Source organism: Apteryx rowi, unplaced genomic scaffold, assembly GCF_003343035.1.
Source record: "Apteryx rowi isolate R43461 unplaced genomic scaffold, aptRow1 scaffold_166, whole genome shotgun sequence".
Taxonomy (NCBI): domain Eukaryota; kingdom Metazoa; phylum Chordata; class Aves; order Apterygiformes; family Apterygidae; genus Apteryx; species Apteryx rowi.
The window spans coordinates 1,196,486-1,214,043 of NW_020447930.1; the positions used below are offsets into that span (position 1 = coordinate 1,196,486).

Sequence of the window (17,558 nt, forward strand, 5' to 3'; positions counted from 1 at the left end):
AGAAATAGTGAGAGGTACTCTATTTCTCCCCCATCTTTGGATAGGAAACGTAATGCTGATGTCTAGTAAACAGCAGCCAATTTCCCGAGGTGCTTCTAGTTTGTTATCTACTTTGTCAGATAAATAGTCTTTTTTGGTTAATACAAACCTGAGTGGTCTTTTCCAACTGTAGTTTAAGATCTGTAAGTTCCATGTTGGTATCATGTAACTGTGCTTTCAGTTTTTCATTTTCAGCTAGAATCTGTTCATAAAGCTAAGAGAAAATATTCATTTAATAAATATACATTTTCTGTAGCTAGATTGGTTGAAATGTTTAAAAACAAACTGAGCTGCATATAAAAAGAACAAATACAGTAATAGTCCAAGAAGTGAAAATCAGTTACAGAGTTTAAAGATGTTTAGAAATAGCAAACACTTTGGAGAACTTTCTTCCTGCTACCAAATGTCTCTAGAAACATGCAACTTTGCATAGGGAGCACACAACTTACCTTACACTTTAGAAAATATTTGCCACTTTTTTGCTTCAGACTTCTACAGATTAGACACCACAATAAACTTTTGACAAACTTCTCATCTATTCTGAAGCAAGATCTAAATACATTTTCATATCATATGTACATAAGATAGCAGACCTATGAAATAAAAGGCTTCACATAGGTGTAAAGCATTTTTAATGATACAATCAACCACAAAAATAGTCTAATGGTATCTGTCATAAAAAAAGAGAGAGATATTTTGGCTCCTTTGGATTTTCCCCTCACCCTTGAAGAGAAAAGTGCAAAAGCCAAAAGCTGTTTTGCAATGTATATTCCTCCAATGCATGGTTGTTCTGCTCCTCCATTCAGCTGCGTTCCTTTAAGCAGGATTTGTGGTGCAATGTGAGGAGATTATTTTCAGACAATTTATGAAAAAACAGTAACCAAATTATATTTTTACACCAAAATTGTTAGATCAGATACCTTCTTAAAATCAGTGCTATCTTCTTTATCTTGTCTACTGCAGTATGATTTTCGATCTTCAAGGTAACTCTGTGACCCAGCTCGCCCCTGCACTGAATCGTAACGGTCACCTGAAGACATGCTGAGGGATCCTGTATCATATCTGTAAAAGAGAAGTTTTTGTTTCTCTTTGCTTTTACACATTACTCAAACTGAGACCACTCGCTGCATCAGGCATTGTGAATTTGCCATTTTTTAACTGAAAAACAATTATGTAATTATGTATTTTATTTAAGCCATGGTCTTTTTTCTAATTTGATTAAGTGTTTACATTCCCTCAAATTGCTGAGTATGACTTAATGTAAATGTCTGCCTTTTATGCCCAGAAATCTCTGAATTAAAATATTTCATTCAAATAAATATTTACAGTCTTATAGGATTTTAAATTGGCTTGGACACTTCAATTCTTTATTTATAAAGGAAAGAAGATGTATTTTAAGAAAAGCATTATTTTATTTGATTTTTTTTTTAAAGGAATCTCCAAAATATCAGCCAAGTTGGATTCTCCAAGTTTTATTAGCGAAACCAAGGAGATTTTGAGAATATTTATTGTCAAACATTTCAACAGAAGCAGTCAGGAAAGTCTTTATCCTTTTCATCACTAAATTACAGCCAGTATAAATAAAGTTTTAATTTAAAGTTTAAAGCTTTCACACTGATCATTCTTCATTTATCATGTGCTGTAGTAGTTCTGTTTGGCAGATTTTCAGCACACATGGAAAACAATGTCATGAAGGGAGAGGGGAAACCAGAATCCCCCCTTTTCAAATAAATCTGTCTTTATACTACATCACAGCAGGAATGGATAAATGTACGTGTATTATTCTATAAGTTTACGATTCTGAAAAGAATCAGCTGCAATCAAACTACTTCACAGTTCAATCGTCTTCAGTTCTAGCCTTCAGTAGGCTAGATACTCTGTACAACGAGGGTGGGCATTTCACCAATTTCTAACGTTCAGTCTGTTAGCGCTTCTAGGGCAGAGAGATGCAGCTTGCTTGTGCTCTCCCATTTAGAATGACATTCTCGCAGACATTGTACTCAATGTGAATCCAGCACTTGAGGACTAAAGCCCTACTTCCAGAGGCGTCTAATGCACAGATGCTCAAAACTGAGGCTTAATGAAGAACTGCAGAGAGCTGATTTAACAGAAATATGCATTATTTGGGGTAACTGTAGAAGTCTGCTTTCTAGTGAAGCCCAGTTTCTTTTGGGAGATATCACCAGCATAAGAAACAAAAAGCCTAAACCAACCAGACTAATATTTATATTGGTCATTTGAGTTTCATTTTCCTATACTGTAGTGCTATAGGAAGGCATTTTATCTGTGATGCACCTCAGACTCATGTAGAATCAGACAGAAAAATCCAATAATTAATTCTAAAGGTCTAAAACCAAATGCAAACATTTAAAAAAAGATTAATATTTCTGTATTTTTATTGCAACAAACCTTAAGGGAATCTGATTTGCAGAGGCTGTAGTACTTTTCTTGAGGTTTCTTTGAAATATTTCAGTAGGATATTCTAAAAGAGGGGCAACAAGAACCACTTGTCTTTTTTGTAAATGCTGACTTCATATTGTAAAATTTGTAAGGAACAGGACTATATCCAGTATGTTCTACAAAACACCTCGTCTGCCCTCAGTGCACTGTAAATATATAGCCCAATACTTTCCCCAATCTTATGAGGGTCCCACCCATACACAGAAAAAAATTCAGCACCGTAGCTTTCCAACCATATTCCATATAAATGTTAAATATCATTAATACCTTTCAAAGCTCAACCGAACTCGCTGTCAAGGTTAAGCTGAATTTATACATAACGAACTTCAAAGCTGGGATATGTGAATAAAACAGGGTAAAAATTTTAAATTAAGTAGTTTAAATCGCACATACCTTGAAAGACTGTCACTCTGAGGTGAGGAGGGGTAAAGAGAGAGAGAGAAAAAAGAGCAAGTCAATAACCTAATTCACAAAACCACATAATCTAAGCAAGCATAGCCAAAGAGATTTATGTTCGAGTGCAAATGCTTTTCGACAACATGTTACTATCCAAACAACATTTTCAAGCTCCCACTTTGTTGTGTCTGGAAGGGAAAAGAAATATGTTCTAGAATGTATTTGCCAAAATACGAATTACCAGGCAGGTAGCATTACGCTCTGAAAGTCTGGACAATCTAAACCACTAGAGTCATTGCAGCAGTAGGGACACTTTACAGTTTGCCTGCTGGCTATCAAAGGCATCAAACCTGTGCTCCCCAAATTCCCTGTGCCCTCTTTCTCTTTTGTAATGGTCGAAATAATGTCTTGAAAGGTCCAGATAATAATGACTTCAGCTTCAAGTAACAATGTAAGACAAGCTACAAGATCACCACTCTAATTTAAATTCCCTGGGGAACAAGCTACTGCTCCAATAACAGAAAGTACTTACCAGACTGAATTTAAATTAAGTAATTTCATTTTTCCTATTACTTCAATGCACTCATTAATTACAGGTGAATCCACAGGAACAGAGTACTCTCATTTTACTTGCTGAACAAAATTTAATTAAAAGTGATAATTTAAGAGCGAGGGAATGTCTTCTATGCGTTACATCACTCATGTAAGCCTTTTCCCCCTCGGAGTGGTCAATACAGACATTTTACTCAAGAAAATTTACTGATATATCATCACCTGAATGCCCTCAATAACCTTAACTAGCAGTGGCTGAAGCCTGTTCCCCCCCCCTTTCTTTTTTTTTTTTTTTGAGAATTTCATTTTTTTGCATTTTCTCAACCCGCATAGAGAAAAACAGTCACATTCTCTACAAGACCCTCGATTTTCCCTTTGACACCTTTAAGTGCATTCAGTACAAGTAGGATATCGAAAGTACACGCCCTGGCCTAACCACTCCTATCAAAATATTATTTTCTGTAGGAGTAAGAATGCCAAGAACTGAGGGATTTTTGCAAAAAAAAGTCACAGTTCGCTGACATGCAGCTACATGTGCAGAGTTTTTAAGCTGCTGGCCACAACAGTATTAACTTCCACCTAAGTATGACCCTTATCTTCCACATTATATTTAAGTAGGATCAGTGTGAGATTACAGGATTGCACCATACAATCCATGAGCTACAGAAAAGCCCTCTCCCAGCTCTGCCTTCCTTCGCACCGCCGGGCCTCTGCAGGACAAAACAGAGCCATCTCTGTCTGTAAAGACTTCACATTTTCTCTTTGCACCATGAAGGAAGGCAGTGCTCAGCTGAAATAATGCGCACTTCTAACCCTACACAGTCAGTCTATAGCAATCAGAAGCAGCCCCGTGCATCCGAAAGTGCACACTAAGCTTCCACGCAGGCCCGTTACATTTTGGTGCAGTTAGGATAATTACCGGAAAGCAAAATTAAACGTGAATATCAGGTGCAATGTTTGTAGTGCTATCAGTGAGTGATTTTGTAAACCCTGCACCGCAGCAAAACAGAAAAACGAGATTTGAGCACGGCATTTAATCTGTTATTTTTGTCAGCCTCTGATGTTTATCTAAACAGAATTAAAAGCGCTAAAGACTTTTTCCCCCCCCTAATATTGCTAGTTTTCATCTTTCCAAAGTCATGTATCAGATCTCTCACAAAATAAAATTTCATTCCATTTTATTATAACTTTACCACAGTTGCAGTACTTATCCAAATTCCTAATTATTTTTTCCAATACATAATTTCTGCCTGTTTCATGGTTTGGTTTTTTTTTAACTGTTCCCCCCTACTTCTATAGGAGCTCTTCTGAGTCCAGTCCAAGTGCAAAAATTCCAAGTTTAAATGTTAATAAAATAAAAGCAGGACCCTTAATCTGCTGTTGTGCAAAAATGTCTTTGTCTTTTCCTGATTGTTTTTTGAACAGAGAACTGCCGTTTCTTTATCATGTTCCCATATCGTGTCTCTAAGTACCAGCAACTTCTCATTCACCACATATATTGTCTTCTCCCCTGCAAATATTCATCTCATGAAAAGCTTAACTGACAAATACCCTGGTTTTAGTATTTCTGTGCTTGAACACTGTTTCCTCATCTCAGTGTTATCTCCCCCTGTGCCACAGAGTGAATATGGGGTACCAGTTTCAGTAAGTAAAAAGATGTCTAAAATGAAAAGTAGTGAGGAAATGGCTCACTGAGAAAAAAACAGCAGTTTGGGAAATTAAATTTTAAGAAGAATAGCAATCATCAGACTCAGTATTATCACAAGAGTTGGCAACTCTGCTATACCTTAAGTCTTTTTTTGGAGTGTCTGGCCAACATTCCAATCCTAATAAATCAGGTTTTTATATCCATACTTAGAACTGCTTTTTCTGAAGGCCAAATAGCTATCCCGTATCACTTCAAAAGGAGAGAAAATCTGGGAATCTTAATCCACAGACTGAGTTAAATTCAAAGTAAATCTAATTATCAGAAAGGTAGAGAACACACTAATTTCTGAAGAGCACATGAACAAAAACTTAAATCAAAACTAATCTGAATACTTCTTCCCCTGCAGGCAGCTGACAGCTAGCCGCACTGTTCAGGCATGTTTGACAATAATGCGAGCTGCTCCAGGAGTGGTATCACTTTGGTATGCACAGTCAAAGCCCTGCTTTATGGAAACTTACTGCTGAAGGATGGTCTAGTGAAACCGTTTTCTCACTTTCCTTGAAATTTGCTGTGACTTCGGAAAAGAGTTCATCTTTAATGATGTGACAAATGCATAAATTGTATAAGATTTAGATTTTTTCTTTTTTTTTTTTTTTGCTTTATATTTACTAAATTCAGGTCAGGTTTACCCATACTAAAATGGCTGTATTTACCTTTGGCACACTCCGAGTACCAAGAGCATAGTTCCAGACTCCCATCTCTTTCTCTCCCCAGAACCCAGACAAACATAACCATTCTTAGAAACCAAAAGGTAAAACAAATCAGTGCAAGTAACGCTCTCCATTTCCCAAGAACAATGCTACTTTAATGGAATATATTTATCTGCAAAAACAAGTTATTTCTTCATAGCCTCAATTTCTGGATGACATTCATGAGATAAGTATGGGAAAGGATGCAAGCAAAAACATAACTGAAAAACAGGCTTCACTGAAACACTTTTCTTTAAATCTAGAGTCTCCCAGTTTCCAAAGTGATCTTCAGACTTAATGCAGACTTTAATTTTGAACTACTATCCTACAGCTTAGTTCTGAGATTATCCTTCTTACAGAAACAGCAGTTTCCTGTAACATAACATTCTTAGTGCAGTATTGACAAATCTCAGCTCTTAGCACTAAAAAGTCTAAACAAAATTTCATTACAACAACCTTCAACTTTCAAGCTGTTAGAGAAGTTTGATTTCTCCGTAACAGTTCTCTTTTATGGATGAATGATCAACTAAGTAGTCAGGAGACAGGTTCTGTATATGGAACAAGAAAGCACAAACTGAAATCTTAAGTCTATTCTTTCAAAGACCTCTGAAATGAATAATATAACACATTTGTCAGGTTCCCGAAAGATTTCAGGCTAGAAATTATTTTGTCTACAGCCCTTCAATTTTCTTTGTAGCATGTGCAATTGTTCTTGACCTCTTCTCTTTAGTTTAAATTCTTGAGTTACCGCCAAAGCTCTTGGAATTTTATAGTTACCATCTTCTACCTCTGGCTTGTAGCTTCATCAAGCAATAAAAACAACAGCAGCACCACATAAGGGAGTAACAGAGAAATTCAGTATTTCCAAAGATTTCTGTCTTCTGAATAGTACATAAAATAATCAACACAATTAAAAAAGCATAAATATTTGAGTTTTATTTTAGCTTTTCTCTATAATTTTAATTTATCCCAAATCCCCTTCCTCTTCTCCTCTGAGAAATGAGAAAGGATTTATAAGCAAAAAAATGATTAATTTTCAACAATGAAGTGTGCAGATTTGTGTCAAAGTGAAATTAGACTTAGCAACGGCAACATAGAAAGTGCAAGGTTTTTTTAGGTATTTGAAGAAACAAAAAATATACCTTTTACCATATAATTGGGAATAAATTACCTGTTAGATCAATGCCGAAAGCCTATTCTATTCTCATTTTGATAGAGATGGCAAAATACTGAATCATCAAAAGTACCAAACATTTAGTTCTCTGTTTATCAATCTCGAAATGGCTATTCATCAAGGAAAGGAAGATACTTGAAATCCACATAAAGTTTTAAATCTCATACATACAATCTCATAAATGGTATGTAAAAGAAAAAAACTTTAATAATAAAACAATGAAATTATTGTATATAAGCTTTAAGATATCTCATAGCTAAAAGGACTGTAATATTACTAAGGTTAGAACATTCTCCTCAATTTCAAAGCTAGACTGGAAATTCCATAATAGGTTCAACTACCTTTGAAAAAAAATTGTCAAAACTCCTGAAATATTTATTTTGATATTCAACTCACTTTCATACTGTCTTCATACTTTCTTCAGCTGATGTGACAAACCAGCTTATATTAAGGAAGCAAAATCAATATATGTAGCTGCGTGACAGAGAACTCGGTTCACACATTTAAAAGCTTATTTCAGAGCTTTCTGTGAACTCAAACCTGATGTTATATTGATTTATAATTAAATCAAACTACCAATGTCTTTTCCAAAAAGTATACGGGCTAGAAGATTTTTTTAATTTGGAAATGGATTCTGAACTAGATTTCTAAGTCAAACCATGAATTAGGCAGCAAATTCTAAACTCTCCTCCACTACCCCACCCCAACACACACTCACTTTTAATCATAGATCACATTCATAATTTTGGGCCTGATTTACCACTATATGACTGCAGTTTTATATGAGTCTAATTCTATTAGGAGCACCACGTGCACATTCTGCCAAAATGAATTTCCACAGAACAGAATACAGAATTAAGATCTAAGGACCAAATCATTATCTCAGAGATAGTTAAGAAATGTGTAATGGAAGCTTTTACAAAAACAAGAAAAACATCACTTGAGTTTTCTTATTAAATAATGACACTAATCCTAGTGCACTACTCCTGGGGTTAGGCCAAAAGACATATATTCTGCCATGCTGTTTTATAGTATAGCATAAGTTACTACCTCCTCTTTAACCCCTCTCGTCATCCCATTCTCACACACAAATCAGATAAGGAATTTTTTGATCACATCAAGCCCATTATACTGTTTTTCATTGTCCTTTTAACAAGACTAGTAATACTGAATTAGGATGTTCAGAAATCCATTCCTCAATGGAGAAATCAGGTAGACTGTGCTCTTCAACTTTCTAAGCTTTGTTATATAAACTTTTTTTTACATATTATATGCATTATTACCTTATCAATAGCACTGTTTTTAATCCAGAAAAAGATTCTAGTTAGTGTGCACTAGTCACAGGACATCATTTCACTGAAAATAACAGAACAGATGAAACAAAGATATTTATAAGGTAGAAACTGAAAATTCCGTTGAGCAACTTGCTGCAACATGTTACTGACCTACGTGTCAGAATTTTCAGCAAATTCTTATTGAAGCTTGTAGTTCATATATGTGCTAAAAGATAAGATTAACACACACACACACACACAAAACACTGCATAGGAGATGGAACTGAAACATAGTGGCAAGTTGTGAATCAGAAAGCACTCATAAAAACCTCATAAAAAGTCCACAATATGGGCTCTTTTAACTGAATCCAACTGCAATGACAGATTCGCAATCAAAATAAAATCTGTTAAAAAGCTAACAAATGAATTATTCTTTAGTAATTACCTGAGTTTCTTTCTTATTTGTTCCTTCTTCTGAATCAGACTGGTGTTCCTGTTCATTTTCATCACTCTGGTGAAAGAGGAAGAGATGAAAAATAATTAAGATGTTGAAAGTTTACTGAGACACTAAGACATTCTAGACTTTTAGTATCAAAATCCACAACTATTAGAATTCTACCTAACTGAAAATACATAGAGCATATATGGGATATGAGTTTCATTCTTACAGCTGCAGTATGCATGCAATAGAAAAGAACTGTCCAATGATTATTTTTCCTTACATAAACACTATGATTAATTCCTATTATGTTATAGTTACTAGGGTCTTTTAGAATTCTTTTTAGCATTATCAGCATAACAGAGATTCAAATCATTTTTATTTCATTTATGAATGTTTCCTAAGAGATGCATAGTGAATACATACCTTGAACATGCACCAATTTTTGCAGAACAATTAGATATATACCATATTACTCTAAACTATTCTCTATTAAGCTCTATTTAAGAAAGCACAATATACATTCTATATTGCTGCAAACTATGGCTATACATTAGTAGTGGCAGTCTTTCACTCACATCTTGAGTCCAAAAGGAGACTCCTGTAGACCGTCGTTTTTCTCTTGGTCGCCGCCTTTCCCTTATTGATTTAGTTTGTGACTTATCTTCCTCCTTTTCTTCCCCTTTTTTGCCCCCTTCTGTTAATAAAAGCTTTCTTGTTCATTTAAGTATGACACAGAAATAATTTAATCTTCTGAGATATTTTTCAGTCTTTTACAACACTTACAATTAATGTTTTAACCTGAAATAAATTAGCTACAGAGCTTCTTACCCCATACAGGGTTTGCAGTAATATACATTCCTCAGTACACAGCTCTAAAATACTGTAAATATTGTTCAAATTGTCAAATGGTAACTGCAAAATACTAATTCCATCTCAGCCACCTAAACAAAATGTTTCAGTATAACAGTAATATGCTATAAATTGGACTTAAAATTCAATTTTCAGAGCTGTCACATAACTAGAATAACATCTGTATCAATAGATGTCATATGAAGCACAGAATTATAAAAGCATAAGATAATTCTTTGCCATTCCTCATCAAACAAGTAATTTTCTGCTTGCATCAAGACATCCATATTAAACAAGTATTTTAAAAGTCTGATAAATCTTCCTTAGAGTCCACTTTTTCATTACAGACCTCTCCATTTTCCCCTCTGAAGAATAGAATGGGATCTTCTAGGTTGGATTAATACTATATTGCAGATTTCTTTTTCTTTAAAATAAATTCAGTTTCAATTCAACATTGAGTTAATACGTCAGGATTCTGATTGATCACCTACACATTAACAAGTAATTTGTACAAAAAATAAGTATTAAACAAAGCTGCCAAAACATAAGTTATTTACCTATTATCATGCATTTGATTCAGTCTGCTAGTCTTTTATTAAAGCAAGAAACCATAGATTTAGGTGCAGATTCACACATCACTGCTAACAAGCTTTACCATCACTAGTCTTCATAGCTAAATGAACATTTTACCGTGAAGCAAGAATAAAACAGAAAAGGAAATACAAATATTCATGGTGAATATATACCTTTCTCAATTAAATAAATTACGATTTTACTTCTTGTCTTTCCAACAGTAATATATTTCTCGCCCTAAAATCATAACCTGAAAAACCTGCTGTAGCTAATATTTATGCATGAGGGTCTTTTCCACAGAACAGTCTGAAGGCATTTCCTAGAGTAAGCATGCATTACTAAAAAAATTTAATCCAAATTTCCGTTCATGTCAGGACAGAGAGGAAAAACAGTAAGAAAGCACATCCCTGAAGTTGTCTCAATAACATCTTCAGAAAATACCCATCTGTGGAACATGGCAATATTGTTAGAGTTCATGGGTATTTGAGATCAGTGGCTCCTTTAATCTGATCCTCTGTGTAAGAAAATTATTAATTTCAATCAGTTACCCTATACTGAATCAATAGCTTTAGTTCAAGTATTTCTCCCAAGTCAACAGCAGCATGCCACAGAGAGAGAACAGGAGACTGCAGTGTATGTCAAAAGCTTCCTCCTTTGACAGGCAGCTAAAAAGGCAAGAGATTTCTGAGAATTATAGCAGGTGATTCACATTTGAAACAATGGCAAAAACTCTACAACATCCAAGAAAAGCTTCTTTCTGACCTCTGAGTCAAGCAATCTAATCTTCAGCATAAGATTAGATAAACCAGTTAGATATCTAGAAGTACGGTTCCATGAAATACAATGAGCTAACACAACACTACCACCAAAAGTGTCCCTCTCTCCTCCTTTCTGGCTGCTCATGAAACCATGAGAAGTCCTCAATGCTTTAGAGCATCGTTCCACTCCTTCAGTCATCAATTCCTCATATTTCTTAGGGGAACAAAAACCAAATTATTCAGCAATTATTTAATTGAGTAAAATTCTTCCTCAATACTTGCAAGTGACTATTCAAACTCTTAAATGTGGTATTTTATTGCAGCTGCTGTCTTAAAGCAGAAATGAAAGCGTTATGGGCATAGCAAAGGCAGTGTCTTTTTGACCTTTTTGACCTTTCTATGACCCACCAAGGCAAAAACACAGACTCATATACTCAAAGGCTGTAAAAGACCACCAAGTCCTGAAAATATCTTTTTTCTTCTCTGTATGGAAATTGTGGAATTTCTTACAGAAAGTAGAGTAAGATATATCCTCAGTGGTCTTAAATACCACACGGAATTTAGAACTATCTTTAGAAACATAATCTGCCCTTTGACAATTAAAAACAAGAAATCCCTTCACATATAGTACTCCTACCTCTCTCACTTTCCTTTGTTCCACTCCGAGAATAGGCAGAAGTTATACCTATAAGGCTGTTTGGTCTGTTTAGTTGACTTGAAGTTGAAAGAGAGCTAGTGGAGGTGGAGAGCGAAGAGGTGGATGACGAAGAAGTTGAAGTTGAAGTTGGTCTATAGCGATGATATGGCTATTCAGCAGAAAAATGTCAAAATTAATTTACAAAGAATAAACAAACACAACAAAAAAGGATATTAAAACACTTAAATATGTACATAAATGTTTATGGTAATACCAAATTTATAATAGTATAATTGGAGTTAAGATTCATATAATTTCTCTACCTAAAGAGACCCATCATGAAAATACCTCTTCAACAGTTCGGGAATATCTTTGTCTATAATCATCATCTTTAGTTTCAGATTCTTTCTTTTCTTCTTGCTTTTCTTTATCTTGCTTTTCTTTCTCCTCTTTTTCTTTTTCTTCATTCTCCTGTTCTCTAGTTCGTGTGGGGCGACTTCTTCCTATAGTTTTTTCAGCCTCTTGAAGATCTGTCAATGTTACACCCTGTGAAAACAAGCAGTGAGCAAACAACTTTTCAATATATTGCTCAACTTACATTACAGTAGTTTATCACACTATATCAGATAGTTTTAGATACAAAATTCAGCTTCAGAAAATTAATTCTATCTATTAAAAAATAAATTCTACCTATAAGCTTTTCTCTCAAATCTTGGAACCAAGTATCACTTTTTGATCAGCAGCATCTGCTCTAATGCAATCTACCACAGATTCTTCAGCAACCATTTCAAATGAACTAGTACATACAAATCATGTAGAAAAATCACGCAGAAATCATTCAAGAACCCACTAGACCCTTACAACATCACAATAAGCATCCTAAATACTTTTGAAAGAACAACCTTAACAATAAAATCACACCAAATTGATTTTCAAAGGTCCTGATACTTCACAAATTCACTCACTAAAACTGGATTTTTAGGTCCACAATGCATCAAAAATTGCATTGACAGCAGCAAAGAAAGTTGAAACTCATTCTTAAATTCTGAGGCTAAAAATTGGTTTTGAAATAAGCTCAGAAAGCTAACAATTTCTTAAGGAAAAAAATGTCAACTTTTCTCTACTACACTTTCAGTCTTTACTTACTTTATCTTACTGAAACAATACTGAAAATACTGTATGTGACCTATTCTCCAAAGCCAACTTTCCAGCTGCTGTTAATTAATTGCTTTTTGTGCTGATAATGTTGCAATACAGTAATTTCTTGTAGCTTCTTCACTGTAAGGATTCAACAGCATCCAGCCTGTGCTTTGACAATCTTTCAGGGTTGCCGCTTAGTGCGAAGAGGTAAAAAGGAATTCCACTGGCATAAACCTCTGTCAAACAGTGCAGGCCTCTCGATAGGGAATGTTACCAGAAACATTTGAGGTGCTTACAATTGTAAAGGTTTGTAAGTAACATCAGTAGACAATGCAGTTATTGGCTTAATCTTAAAGCAGATAGGATGCTGGTATTTCTTTATTCTGCTTTATCCAGGAGCTACTCTGCTGATTATTCTCAGCCTGCCAGCAGACACAAAAAGAGATGGAGTGAAACACTTCCCAGAGGATAATGGTTGGTAATCACTCGACTGCTCTGAAAGCATTCAAGTAATGTTTAAAGATCATCTACTTTGCCACTGTCACATCCATTTATGTATGAGGATTGCACTGATTGAAATTCAATATAAGATAGTTCCAGCAGAAATAGTGAAGAACCACCAAATAAATCTGTACCTAAACTGAGAGAGAGAAACTCTGAGAGGAGACATGCTGTTAGATTCTCGATTATTAGCAAATATCAAAAAGCTCTCTCCCAGTACTCTTCTGTAGCCATAGAAACTAGGTTAACTTTTTTATGACACGGATCTTATTTAGCTATCCATATGTTGATCAATTCAATCATATTACTGTCAATGGTCCATATGCAGAAAAAAACTTAGAAACTGAAGCAATACAGTATGCTATGCCTTTTTCTCAAGTAAAGTCTTGAGCCATAAGCATAAAGCTGTTAGTTCTTGAAGAATTCAAAGCCTTAGGTTTAAACATCTCCATAACATTGGATGCAATTACTTGAATAAGCCATTTTACCATAGGCAATCAAAAATTTCTATTCAGTGGAGGAGTGTCTCCTCTCAAATTTGCATTAAATCATTCTTTGGTGACTCGAAAAGTCAAACTTGCAGTACACAATGGAGGGCCATCCAGTTTTCAGAAGAAAAAAAATAGGCATTTATTTCCTCTGCTGGTACAGTTTTATACCAGGAAGACCAATCAGTTTATCTGGAGCTTTACTGGGAAATTAAAACTTCAGTGTACTCAGAGAGCTACATAGGTGTGTTTCCATAAATGTAGAAACTGTAATAAAACTATACCTGTGTAGATCTTCTGGACTGTCTTGCTTGCCTGGATCTAGCTTTTCTTTGGGACTCTGACTCTTCATCCCTTACTGGGGTGAGGTATGATCTAAAGAGTTAATTACAAACAAAATTGGCAAACAGTAATTTTTGTACAACACATTAAGCAGTCAGAAAAAAAACAAGACATATGATATGACTGAAAAGTAAGGTAGTTGGAAGAAAACCGCTAATGAAATACTATATAAATACATACATCATCTTCTAAAAAGTTCACATTTTAAACTGAATAAATCTGAACCATCTAAATATTTAAAGACTGATTACATTTTAGACATTTCATCAATATCATAATGCCCTATTCATCAAGATTGTACCTTTACCACTCAATTACAATACGTACTGTTTTCCCACTTAATTTAGATTTGTTTTCACAATTTTCTCTAAATATAACTTAAGCTTTTCACCAGTCTGACAATATAAGGGTAAAGCACCTCAGGCAGTTACATATACACAGAAAGTATTTGTGTGCATGCGTATGTAAACCTTTAATAGAACTTGTAGGCTTTTAGAAAAGCTAACTGCATTACTAATGCAGAAAAGGCTAATTATACTATGTATGGCATCAGAGATTAAAAATCTTTGAGCAGGCAGTAACCACATTTTCACATGAATAATCCATACTTCAGATAAGCTAACTCCCTTTGAGTTGTTCTTGAAATACTTGAAAATAAATTCCCAGAAAACACACAAAATGTCCTGCTGAGTTAGCAGGGAATTGCCAAATGGCTCTGGCCAAAGGGCTATGAAGAGACACAGGTCTGTACTCTTCAAACAAATTCTCCAACCCAGGGAGCAGGGGCTTAAAACAACAAAACAAGCAAACAAAAAAAGCGACATATGTGAAACCATCACACCCTCCATCATCCGTTCTAAGAGAAGGTTAGATGGACCCAACGGATCATGCTTCCTGCATCATCCCTCCTCCATCAGCAGTGGGTTAGGTGCCAGCTATGTGCCTTAACTAAAAAAAGTCCTTAAGTTTCAAGTTAAACAATTTGAAAGTTCTTAATGCATTTGCTGATTTTCTATTACAGAATATTCTGGCAATGCTGTGTTCAACCTTACAACTTTTTTAACCCTCACATTTGCTAAAGATTGGAAAAAGCAAAAACAGAAGGTTGCTAAAAGAAGGCTACTTTCAAAACACACAAAACCCCTTTCTGAGTCACTTCAGATCACAAAACTAGCTATACTAAACTAGCAGAGTCAGTCTAAATATTTTCTGATTGTCTCTATTTTTTAAAAAATTTGATTGTTTAAGAATATTTGTCTACGAATTCAGATGTTCTATGTCTGAGAAGCCGTCAGCTATTAACAATTAAATCATTGATTTATGGAAAAAGCAGTGCTTCTGTCAATCTAGTAACATCTTTGTCAGCTAGTGCATACCAAAACAGTTCTAAAAACCATTCAAACTAAGTTTTCCAAACAAACCTCAATTACACAGGCCATCATACTTATGACTTTAAACCACCCCAGATTTAAAAGAAAATATTCATAATTAGCTGTTGTATTGACAAATGTAGAAATATCCCTTATCCTATGACACATCTTAAAAAACCTATGAGCAAATATATCAATTCAATTTCCCTATCTTGTTCTCTTGCACAGCATTTTAACAGTTCTTCTACTTTCCTAGAGCACTAGGCCCTAGTGATGCTAGGGAAAGGGAGCCTCTTAACTGCTTTTGCATGATAAATACTATTTCAGATCATGCTAGCTAAGTTGGTTTGCACTGGTTCCAGTTTAGCCAGATAATATATCATTTAGCCGGATGGGCAGACACAAGCTTTAACCCACCCATGTGGCTCTGACTGCAGCGTGGGTGTAACGCCTAGGGCCTGAAAATTGCAGCAAGTTACACCGTACCAGCCACTCTGTAGCACCTTCTGTACGTACTCGCCAAGAAATCTGAAATCTCCTCCAAGAAATGTGAAGCACTTTAATCCCCAGTGAGGGAAACTGAAACTCCGAACATGTCAGGTTCACCCTGTAGGCGCTGTGCGAGTGGAAACTGCCCTTCGCTAGCATCCCTTGTATATGCCTTACAGGTTAGCTGCGCGGTTTTACTTAGGATACAAAGATTTTAAAGCTACCAGCTTGTCACCCTCTTCCCTGCTGCTCTAAACCAATCCTGAAAATTAGATAAAGAATACAGCTTCTTCAGTTCACTCCAAAATGATGCATCATTACACACTTTACCACTAAAAGTAATGTGTTTACTTTCCAAATATTCTTTGAAAAGCTATTTCAAAAATACACATTTTCACTCTATAAATATGGATTAACCAATTCCATTTCTCAAGAAAACGTTTAGCATACAACATATTTAATATAAAGAAAATATTTTTCATGTATATATATACACACACACATATACATATATATATGTATGTATTCATACATACACGTGCAGATGTTTAGGGCACTGCCTTCTCACATGCACATGGTAATTATTTCAATTTTGCTGATTTCTAAGACTTAATGGGTATTTTAATATGGCATCAAGAATGCATCTACAACAGTGCATTACACAATCAGCCCAGAGTCAGGTAAATAATTAAAAGGCAAGGAACTTCAGGCCAATTGCAGATATCTAAAAGTGCATTGTGATCTTATGTAGTATACATGGTAGTGAGAGCAAATGACAAAGTGAAAGCCTTAACTCTGAATCTCTTTGCTTTTCTAGTTCATATGAGGCTGAATTGGCATTTGCAGTTTAAAATTGGAACTATTTAAAAAAGAAAGCATTTTTGTTGGGTTTCTTTCTTCCTTCTCTTTTTTATTTTATTTATTTATTAAGAAAGACTGACATTTTCACTTGTATCTACTGCTTGAGTCTATTTTTATGAATGTCGCAAAGCAATTTCTTTGTTGGGTGCAGTCAAATTTTGTTATGGAAAACGCAGGTTCCAACTGTGGTTGTTATTAAAATAGGTTGTAAGCAATGCGACTGTGGGCGCCTCCTGAATCATGGGGGGGGGGGGCAGGGAAAAAATCCCATTTCATAAAAGTTATTTCATCCCAGTTTTGGGTACGAAAGGAAAACAGACTATGGATATCCTAAATAGGCGTAAAGCTGTGTGAAATCTTTAAACATCGTTGCTGCTCCCTAACACGAATGGCAAGAATTCAGGTTTCTCCTGTAACAGCAGCTTCACTACCTCCACAAAAAGAGAGAGAGATATACATGCTGATATAAGAGTTACCTTTCAAAACTATTACAGGAGGAACACAGAACTCTGAACTTGGATTTGAGCAGAAAAGTAAAGGGATAAATGTTTATAAATAGCCAAAATAAGCAAAACCCAGGGAAAGCTAACAGGATTTAACAACTCTGTGAGATCTTAGCTATGCTTCTACAAATAGGAGATAACAACTATTTATGGAAACATAAATATGCACCAATCATAACTCATTCTCCATATAACAAAAAAAATACTGTTTGCATTCTTAAAATAAGATTTACATCAGTTTCTTACTCATTCTGCATACTAAACAGCACTTAAATCATTATATTTACAACCGTATGATATTTTTTGAATGGAA

At 35.0% G+C, this 17,558-nt stretch overlaps 1 protein-coding gene across 11 annotated transcripts in view; it reads right to left on the reverse strand.

The window, feature by feature from the left end:
* PPP1R12A (protein phosphatase 1 regulatory subunit 12A) overlaps positions 1 to 17,558 on the reverse strand; it is a 128,656-nt gene that overhangs the window by 13,868 nt on the left and 97,230 nt on the right. For 9 of the 11 annotated variants that reach the window (XM_026060190.1, XM_026060187.1, XM_026060185.1 and 6 more), the window contains 8 exons: positions 13,965 to 14,055; positions 11,900 to 12,097; positions 11,552 to 11,720; positions 9,310 to 9,428; positions 8,738 to 8,803; positions 2,893 to 2,909; positions 960 to 1,101; positions 149 to 253 (listed from right to left, as the gene is read on the reverse strand). In XM_026060190.1, coding sequence (XP_025915975.1) covers positions 149 to 253; positions 960 to 1,101; positions 2,893 to 2,909; positions 8,738 to 8,803; positions 9,310 to 9,428; positions 11,552 to 11,720; positions 11,900 to 12,097; positions 13,965 to 14,055 — 907 coding nt within the window. The other 2 variants (XR_003252553.1, XM_026060193.1) reach the window with 2 other exon arrangements.